The 10,485-nt window shown below is 43.0% G+C and overlaps 1 protein-coding gene across 1 annotated transcript; it reads left to right on the top strand.

Annotated features, from left to right (window-relative positions):
* Positions 1-265: 265 nt before the first annotated feature.
* On the top strand, positions 266-9,751 carry LOC135014601 (vomeronasal type-2 receptor 26-like). Its single transcript, XM_063952731.1, has 3 exons — positions 266-319; positions 2,606-2,729; positions 8,847-9,751. Exons 1-3 carry the CDS (start codon positions 266-268, stop codon positions 9,749-9,751), a joined length of 1,083 nt encoding a protein of 360 aa, XP_063808801.1.
* Positions 9,752-10,485: the final 734 nt, after the last annotated feature.

The raw sequence follows: 10,485 nt of genomic DNA on the forward strand, positions 1-10,485 counted from the left end.
GCCCGTAATGTGTTTTAGGTCATGTTAGTCATGTATTTATTTCCATTGAAATAGCACTTGTAATGTTCTTTTCACCATCACTATCACACTATTATTTTCCCTGCAGTGCCCGGCGCGGTAGCGCATCGGTGAGCGGCACGGGTCGCCATGGTGACCGTCCCGGACCCGATCATGACGTCATAGCTGCGGGATGCCGGAAGAAGACAGGCGGAACGTGGGATGAGGGAGGCCGCGTGACGCCGTACGTCCCCCGGCACCCGACAGAATGGACGGCACGGGCGAAGCTCCTCTTCACTTACGGGCACATAGGCTTTATAAGGTAAGATGATCTCACCGTGCACTATACACACCTTGACAAAGGGGCTATGGGCCACGAAACTTTGTTTTTTGTGATGTTTGTTTGATTTCACCTATTAAAGATTTTATAGTTTAAAGACCTGGAGTGACTCCATTTCTTTGATTACACACACATATATATATATATATATATATATATATATATAAATGTCATTGTCTCAATGTCATTATCTCAGTAGGGAAAACAAAAATGTGGTATTTAGAATTTTTGATAAGGGATACTCAACCTGTATTACCATTCTAAAGTCAAAAGATACGTTTATTATTAGAGAACTCTCACATGGGTATAGTCTAAGCATGTGTTTGAACAAAATCAGTATTACTGTAAATGTGACTGTGTTGTAGAAGACAAGTTGTGTTACCTAGTCAAATTTTCCCAAATTCAAAGTTGCCAGATTGCAGTATTACAATAGGCTATGGGGGTAATTCGGTAAGGATTGGAGATTCTGCTAAAAAGTATAATCTGCAATCCCTTCTGCAGAATGCGGGGAGGGGGTGGCACCTATCGCATGGCAAGGCCGCACAGTATGCTAACTGGCAGCCACCAGCTGTGATTGCAATTTACATTGAGGTCACAGCAATTGTGGATGACCCCATGTAGCCGCGTATGCAGGTGGTTAGCCACCATTGTTCCCATCGAAGCAGCTGTATGTGATGTCACCCAGCTGCCATGAAAACAGTCCAGTCGCACCTGCGTTGGACGGACCACTCCTCCACAATGGTCTGTTGCCACCCCACCCCCGTCACCCTCCGGCTGTCACTTAAAGCGCGTCATCATTCAGGGTTGCGATAGCACATATGCGCACACATGTGCACAGCGGTCACGGCGCATGCGCAGAATAGCAAAAATCACTTGATTGCAATTTTTGCTATTCCGCGTTGCGAGCTAAATAACCCCCTATGTACATTTTAATAACACTGGTTAAATCCCGATATACAAATGTATTATCCCAAGATGCAAATATTTTGAAAAACATGAACATACAGCACCATTTACTACACTAATAAGAGGGTCAGTAATCAGGTTGATGTATGCTTTGGCTGATGCTTGATCACAGATCAAGGTCATGTATTAAAGGTTTAAAATCAGAGTTGAATCTGAGGTCAGGACAGGCAGGACATATGCAAACCGGAAAAACATTAGATGGTTAGGCTTACAAGCAATCAATCATAGTTAAAAATGCTGTGTTAGTAGATAGCAATTTAATAAACCGATATATCTACTAACAGAGCCGGATTAAGGGGGGGGGGGGGTCCCAGGGATACGTACCCCGGGGCCCCCTTTCCAAAAGGGACCCCTGCCACACCACAGATCGGATTTCTCTTCAGATCTGATCTGTGGTGTTGCGCTCCCGTCCGCACTGCAGCGGCAGCCGTACAGAAAGGACAGCTGAGCGACAGCTCAGCTGTCCAATAATGTATGACTGAAGTAGGCTGCCCCAATGGCTGAGCGGCAGGCTGCTTCACTCATACATGATTGGAGAGCTGAGCCGTCGCTCGGCTGTCTGTGCGGTTGCTGGGGACGGGAGAGCAGTTTGATTGCCGCATGGCTGTGGCTGGTATGTGACCTGCTTACACACACTGCCACACACACACTTCCACACAGACACTTCACTTGAATAGGGGCCCCTCTGTCTTAAGTGCCCCGGGCCCCCCATGATCTTGATCCGGCTCTGTCTACTAGTTGTTTAGTCACTAATGAAAGGACAAAGGACCTGATCGCAGTAGCAAATTTGTCAGCTAATGGGCAAAACCATGTGCACTGAGGATGGGGGGGGGGGGGGGCAGATATAACATGTACAGAGAGAGATAGATTTGGGTGGGGTGTGTTCAAACTGAGATCTAAATTGCAGTGTAAAAATAAAGCAGCCAGTATTTACCCTGCACAGAAACAATATAACCCACCTAAATCTAACTCTCTCTGCATGTTATATCTGTCCCACCTGCAGTGCACATGGTTTTCCCCATTAGCTAACCAATTTGCTGCTGCGATCAGGTCTGAATTAGTCCCAAAATCACATTGGCACATTTGTCTGAATTTGCAAACCATTACTGTATCTCACAAAACAGAATGTATCATAACTGTGTATAAACCACACATATGGAAGCACTCAGATGTCAGGTAAGTGTCATATTTGACCCATTTACAGGTAAGTTTCAAATATTTGGCAGACACAGTTGGGCTCTTAATGAAAAGAAATGTAAAACAAAAAATAAATAAATATTATTCTATGTTTTATTCTTGTAGAACCCCCGTTCAGTGTGCACAGAAAACTGTAAATCAGGATTCAGAAAATCTGTTCGGAAAGGAGAACCTGTCTGTTGCTATGACTGTGTCCCTTGTTCAGCAGGAGAGATCTCAAACATGACTGGTGCGTACAGTAGATATGACTCAACCATCTAGAATCTGAATCTGGGCAGCCTGAGGTTTAACTGGGAAAATGTTGAGATCAATGTTGAATACAGTACTGTATGTACAGTGAGTGTAGCAAGTCTGGAAGCTAGAGTGGACCTTCTTATGGTCATTGAGAATGAGGCTCTATTTTATCCATGTTCCCTTTCTTTCCAAAGTAGTGTTAATTACCAAAGTCTTTCACGTAAATTAAATTTCACAGTGCAATTTGATCCAAAGTGATGCAATTATGTAGTCCCAATCTTAGAGTTGTGCTTTTGTATATTATAGACTGTACTTATATATCACTCTGAATTTATAATTTAAAGATAGAGCAGGGACACACTGGGAAAAACCACTGGAATAATTTAAAAAGTGGTTATATGTAGGACTAAAATAAGTGTAAATAGAAGGTTTAGCATACCAATAGCCCTACCCACTAGGGTTACAAGCAGGGCCAATGGTGGGTGAATTATGGTGACTGCCATAAAATAAAGAGTACACACATATGACCACCACTCAATACAAACAGCATTCAGTTGAGCGCCATCCAATCCAGAAAGCTTCCTACTAACAGGTATACCATTAATGGCAATGATGGATTGCTGGGGGTCGGCACACCAGGCTGGTGAGGCAAGGTGATTGTATTTTTTTTTTGTTATTATGACTTTTTTTTAAATATTCTATTTGGCAACTGACAGGAGTGGGACAATGGACAACAGATTGTAGTCCAGGAGGTGGTAGTGGGGTGAGTTTGGGGCTGCTTTGGTGGTCTTGAGGTATCCAGACTGGCCCCAAAATGAAGGAGGCAGTGATGTGATGGGGGGTGGCCAATATTGTGCCCAAGGGCAGCCAGACCCCTAAATCCACCCCTGATTGATGGAGAACCCTAGGGACCACCATTCAATAAAGAAAGCATTCAGGTGACCACCATACAACACAGAAAAAATACTTGTGATCACCATACATTGTATTAGTCATTGCCTGGGGCCATTTCACACAGGAAAGGCTTGATTTTTATGAGCAGCTCAGCACATAAGTAAAAAAAGGTAATAAACAATTTCAAAAATTGGGAGAAAATTTTCAGAATTTTGCCTAATGGACAAAAAATCAGCATGGGCACATGAGCATAGTAAGTATGTGAAGGCATGAGCCAACCATGCAGTGCATGCACAGTGAAACTGAAAGCCCAGATTTGATTATTCAGTTCCCTTATAAAAAAGAATACATCTGATGAATAATGTTTTAAAAAGTAAAATCTTTTGAAAGTATCAAAATCTATTTTTTTCCCATTTATTTCCATCCTTGGATAGTGATAACAGGACCATTGTGGCACTGTGATACTTATTAAATAGGTATTACATTTCCATATGCTCAAAAAACATTATTGCAGATACAGTAGTAAAGAAAAAGCTGTATTGCTCTGATATAAGTATTTTGTCTGTTTGTTAAATTGACATGAAATGTTTTCAATTCTAAATCCCTGACAAATAGTATTTCAAAACCACATTATCTCGTGCACTAATCAGGTTTTGAGCATGATGAACAAAACTGGTAAAATAATAATGCAACTCTTCATGCTCTCAGCAAAAATGATGAATAGGATGTGGGGATATACTGTACATGAAGATGTAACAAAGTTTAAAACACAAAACTGGAAACAATTTGGTAGGCAAGCAAACAGAAAGAAACACATACTATATAGGGTAAATAGAATGCATACAGAAATAGAGACAGAGACACAAGCTTGGAGAATGAGGGGGACATATACATAAAATGGAGACAGGGATGTGAACACACAAATATGGGGTGTTGGTTGGAGGAACCTATGGTGTGAAGTGCATAGACCCGTGGTTCTCAAACTTTTTTTAATCACGGCGCCCTAGAGTATTAGAATGTTTTTCACGGCACCCTTAGGCAGGGCTGTTTATAGCCAATTTGGCTCTCAGTGCGAGATTTAAAAATGCGCCCCCCCTCCGACATTAAAAACGCGCTCTTCCCCCCCCAGATATGAGTTATAAATTTGTGCGTGCTCCCGCTGCATGCTAAAATGGGTGTGGTATCGCCTGAAAAGACTACCTTACACCCCAGTTTTTGACCCTGCACCAACAGACCTCGGCCACCACAGGGAAAATAAAAATCCACCATGTTAAGCCCCACACAGTAATACCCGATGCACCATATTATGCTCCCTGCAACATATTATGCCACACATCGCAATGGCCGTGATGCTCTACAGTAAAGCTTCTAATTACTATTAAATGTCCTTCTCGTTGCCAAGGGTTTTACGTGCTGGTGTAATGCTCATTGCCATGCTCATTGCCAGGGGTTTTATGTTCTAGGATCCATGCTCGTTGCCAGGGGTTTCATGCTCTGGGACAGGTGTCATGATCGTTGCCAGGGTTCTGTAATGCTTGTTGACAGAAGTAATGCTTATTGTCAGGGCTCAGGGGTGTGTAATGCCAGGGGTTTGTAATGCTAGTTGCCAGGGGTTTGTAATGCTAGCTGCCAGGGGTGTGTAATGCTAGTTGTTAGGGGTGTGTAATGCCAGGAGTGTGTGCTAGTTACCAGGGGTGTGTGCTAGTTGCCAGGGGTGTGTGCTAGTTGCCAGGGGTGTGTACAGCACCAGCCCTGCCAGCCTGCCAGCAGCTCCGCTGCTCCCCCTCCCTGTCATTAGTACTCCGCTCAGGGGTGGAGTTTCATGAAATGACGCATTGCATTGTGATGTCATGACACAAATGCGTCATTCCGCGACACTCCGCCCCCAAGTGGAGTACTAATGACAGGGAGGAAGGGAAGCACCTGGAGCATTGAAAGTGCCATGGCGCATGCCCCGTGCGTCAGCACGGCATGCTCGCCGCAAGAAACGTCACTGTCCTTAGGCCAAGAGTTTCTTATTGAGAAATTTAGAAAGAAATATTAAGTAAAGTAAATTCTGCTTATATGCCATACTTAGGGTACGTTATGGAATGAGGGACAAGAATTGCTTCTGTTTGTCCACATATTTTGTAATTGGATGCCACCAGCACTGGTTTTACCTATAACATTGGCCAATGCAAGGCACCCCTGCAAGTGTAGTTTGAGAAACCACTGGCATAGACACATGTGAGGATGGGAACACATACTGTATGGAGGTGAAGATAATAGCACACATCAGGGGCAAATGCAGGATTCATAGTGGGGGTTTTCCGTCTATGTACGCGCACAAACACACACATATAAATATAAAACACATGTTACAGGTTACATAGAACACATACATATAGACAAACACACAAATAGAACACACAAACACACACTCAGAACACATAGCTACACATACAAAACACATACACATAAATACAGTATATATACCCATGGAACACACACACACACACACATACATACACACACACACACACACACACATATATATATATACACACACACACATGCATAGAATGCAAACACATATACATTACAAATACACACATACTCAATGGTTTAATAAATAGTGTTCATGTGCATGGGGTAGAAGATAACAGCACTCATAAGATTCTGAACACTTCTAGTTAAAATGTACTTTATACTGCTGCTTGTATTCTAAATCTACCAGACATGTAATCCTCCTTAAGATTAACATTGATAAAGGCTTTCACACACATATACACACACATACAGAGTTAGAACTACCATTGGTGCAGCAGGTGCATTGCACGGGGGCCCTGAGGACTAAGGGGCCACTGCTGCACAGACCAGCAATGAGTTATCCCCTGGCCCCCACAGACAATTTTTAGCAATGTCAGATTAATGTCCCAGTGCAGAGAGCAGGGTGGGCCCCACTTCCTGAGCGACCTGACCTTAGGAATGCAGGGCTGACCTTGTGTGTGCTGGACAGATAGAAGAGTCTTGCCACCTTTCAGTGCTAATGATCACAGCTACATACTGCCTCTAATTAAAAGATGTGCATTTTTTCTGATTCATTGATGTCTGTGAATTAAAGGCAGCTCATATCTGGTGTAACTGGCTCTGTCAGAGTCTGCTTGACTGAGTGTCAAACTGAGGAAAGCATAAGGGGTGGCTGCCCTCTCCCAAACAGAGCAGAGCCTGCTGTGTTCCTGCCCCCACCAAGGTACATGCCGCCTGTTCTACAAACAGCGCAAGACATTATGCTTATACCCCTGTCACCCACTGCCTCTACCTGTCACCCTCTCCCTGTCACCCACAGCCTCCCCCTAACACTCCCTGCCTCTCCCAGTCACCCTTACCCTCCTCCTGTCTTATGCTGTTACCCACTGCTTCTCCTTGTTACCCACTGCCGTGTGGCATGGTACCTGACAATAGAGCTACACTAAAAAGGTCTACAGTCAATAGGTCTACCACTAATGGTAGACATGCATTAGGGATATAGAGTCAAAAGGTTGGCAGGGTCACAAGGTCAACATGTAAAAGGTAGACAGTTCAACAAGTCAACAGAGTAAAAGGTCAACAGGGTCAAAAGGCCGTCATGACAATGGTCGACACATATATGGTAGACACAAGTTTTTTTGTTTATTTTTCATTTTTTTCAACTTTTTCATTCTTTACCATCCACGTGGACTACGATTGGGAATAGTAACCTTCCCGAAGCATGGTGAGTGAGGCGAACCATGCGAGGGGACGCAGTACACTGCTGGGGCTTATTTGTGGCAGAAAAGTGACAAAACACCCTCAAATAAAAATGGTGTGTACTTTTTTGTGTCAACCATTTCCATGTTGACCTTTTGACCCTGTAGACCATTCCTACAGTCTACCTATCCTATGTCTACCTTTTAACCCTGTTGATCTTTTGACCCTGTCGACTTAATGCATGTCTACCATTAGTGGTAGAGCCATTTACTGTAGACCTTTTTAGTGTAGATCTAATAATCCACACCCGTTTGGCATATTGTAAATTGGGTTGGGTGGAGGACGGGTGCCCAAATAATATTTTTGCACCTGGATCCACAAGTCACAAGTTCTGCCCCTACACACATACACACACTAAACACTTATAGCACAGGTTCTCAAACTTGGTCCTCGTGGGCCCACACAGTGCATGTTTTGCAGCTCTACTCACAGAATCACAAGTGAAATAATCAGCTCCACCTGTGGACCTTTTAAAATGTGTCAGTGAGTAATTAATACACCTGTGCACCTGCTGGGTTACCTGCAAAACATGCACTGTGTGGGCCCACGAAGACCAAGTTTGAGAACCTCTGACTTATACATATGCATATGCAGACAAACACACGCAAGACACATGCAGTACACTTACTGAACTTTTGGAGACTGCTCTGCCCTGATGGAAGAAGATGCAACAGGAGGTCATTAATGTGGGCCGGGGCACTTTCATCATTAAGCACCCACAGCTTAAATGGTCAGGAAATTGTAGCCACGCCACTCATGTCTATATGCTGCGATTCATGGATCAGAGTTAGGGGATGGAGCAAATATGACGTGATTTAATAAGAACACATCACATTGGCTCCACCCCCTCCTAACAGTACCCAAGAATCGTAGCATATAGACACGAGGGGGTCTATATTCTACATTTGCTGGCCATCAAACGACAGCTGAGGTAAAAAAAATATGGTCCATCAGGGGGGTGTTTCTGTGTACTCAGAAACCCTCCTACATGTGCCACTGCACATGGAGAGGACAGGTACACAGTGCACATATTGAGAGAGGGGGACAGAGACACATGAGTAAAGATAGAGATAGATAGATACACACACAATTCTGGAGATGTTGAGACAAATAAAAGAAGGGAGACCAGAGCAGACTTACATCAGTGAGCAGAGGCTCACAGATAAAATTAATGAGTGACACTAGCATGCAGGTGACAATGGACCCATGAGTGGGTAGATAAGAGTGTGATGTGAGGGCCAGTGGACTTGGAAATGGAAGTAAACCTTCTCCCTGTCTCTTCTTGCTCTACTGACTAGGCCTACTTTTTACTGTGCACCACAGTACCCACATTCTGCTGGGTCTGTAACAGTCCTGGTCAGTGCATGAAGAGAGAATATGGAGGATGAGATAGAAATCAAGTAAGAAAAAAAATTGTAACTCTGATATTTTATTTTTTTATGTTTCTTAGATGCTAAAAGTTGTTTAACTTGTCCTCAAGATGAATGGCCTAATGAAAGGAGTGATAGATGTGTTCCAAGAATTATCAGTTTCCTCTCTGTCAATGAGCCCTTGGGAATAACACTGGTAACTTGCAGTGGTGTTTTCTTCATCATGACCACCATAGTACTGGGAATATTTACAAAGCACAGGGACACTCCAATAGTCAAAGCCAGTAACAGAGATCTCAGTTATATTCTACTCATCTCTATTATGCTCTCCTTCCTCTGCACCTTGATTTTTACTGGCAAACCAACAGCCTTGAGCTGCCTCCTCAGACAAGTTACTTTCTGTGTTATTTTCACTGTGTCTGTCTCCACCACTCTGGCCAAGAACATTGCTGTTTTAGTGGCATTCAGAGCCACCAAACCTGAAAGCAAGTTAAGATTGTGGCCAAAGCTCCTACTACCTAAAGCTATTATCCTCCTGAGCTGTGTGAGCCAAGTTTTAATTTGCAGCTTGTGGTTGAGTCAGTCTCCTCCTTTCCCGGACAGAGATACGCAGACTGAAATTGGAAAGACTACATTACAATGCAATGAAGGGTCAACCCCAGCATTCTACACTGCCCTTGGATACATTGGAGTCCTAGCTGTCTGTAGCTTTGTACTGGCCTTCTTAATTAGAAATCTGCCTGATCAGTTTAATGAAGCTCAACACATAACATTCAGCATGTTAGTCTTCTGCAGTGTCTGGGTCACCTTCATTCCAGTCTATTTGAGGACCAAAGGTAAATACACAGTGGCTGTGGAGATATTTGCCATCCTGACCTCTAGTGCAGGTCTCCTGGCCTGCATATTTATTCCCAAATGCTACACAATAATTCTACGGCCAGAGTTGAATATTCGAGGAAAAATACAAGTTAGATGCAGCAATTAGTGATGGTCTCATGTAGCATGAAGATCATTTACAGTTTTCACAATTATCTTTCAGAAATATTAAAATAAAAGTCTAAAAATAATATTTGGTTTTCATTAATTACTGTGTATTCTACTAATTGTAAGCTGGCATGTCTAGTAGTTTGGTCAGTATGTTGTGGTTTTAAAATACTACAATTGTACAACCCCTTGTAAAAAAATATCAGTGTTTAAAATGACAGCTATAATATACTGAAAAAAAACATTTATTAATGTTCTGATATACAGAGCCACACTGGCAAAGAGAATATGGCTACATAGGTTATATGTTTTATTATTGTCACATATGTGCCATACAGGTCCCCCATTGTCACATATCAGATACTGCAACGTGACTGAGGGTACAGGTTATATAACTTACTAAGGAAGCATAGAGAGGGAATATGATAAAATGTGCCACTAACTCCCACTAATAGCATCACCAGTGTTCTGCTCAGACCACACAGATACAGTATTGGACCAGCAGCTTGGGTGTAGTGTTGCCTCTAATTTGGCTTCCTTTAGAGGATATTAGAATTGTTTCCTGTTTCCCCAACACAGTTCTTTATTCCTACGAAAGCTGCTGATGGTCTTGGCACAGGCAAAGGTTTGTAAGCACCCTTCAGCTACAGAACTGCAAATTTTAGCAAGTGAAGCTGCCATCCAGAAATTAAAAGAGATGCCCACTGGAGCTTTTGGAAAATCATTGGCAATTAC

This window comes from Pseudophryne corroboree, unplaced genomic scaffold (assembly GCF_028390025.1).
Source record: "Pseudophryne corroboree isolate aPseCor3 unplaced genomic scaffold, aPseCor3.hap2 scaffold_283, whole genome shotgun sequence".
In the NCBI taxonomy this organism is placed as follows: domain Eukaryota; kingdom Metazoa; phylum Chordata; class Amphibia; order Anura; family Myobatrachidae; genus Pseudophryne; species Pseudophryne corroboree.

What these genes read in the sequence shown, in the direction of transcription:
- LOC135014601 (XM_063952731.1), top strand. Translation starts at nt 266, where the DNA reads ATGGACGGCACGGGCGAAGCTCCTCTTCACTTACGGGCACATAGGCTT. An exon ending in GGGCACATAGGCTTTATAAG is followed by an intron (nt 320 to 2,605) that starts GTAAGATGATCT and finishes TTATTCTTGTAG; the next exon opens with AACCCCCGTTCAGTGTGCAC. An exon ending in AGAGATCTCAAACATGACTG is followed by an intron (nt 2,730 to 8,846) that starts GTGCGTACAGTA and finishes TATGTTTCTTAG; the next exon opens with ATGCTAAAAGTTGTTTAACT.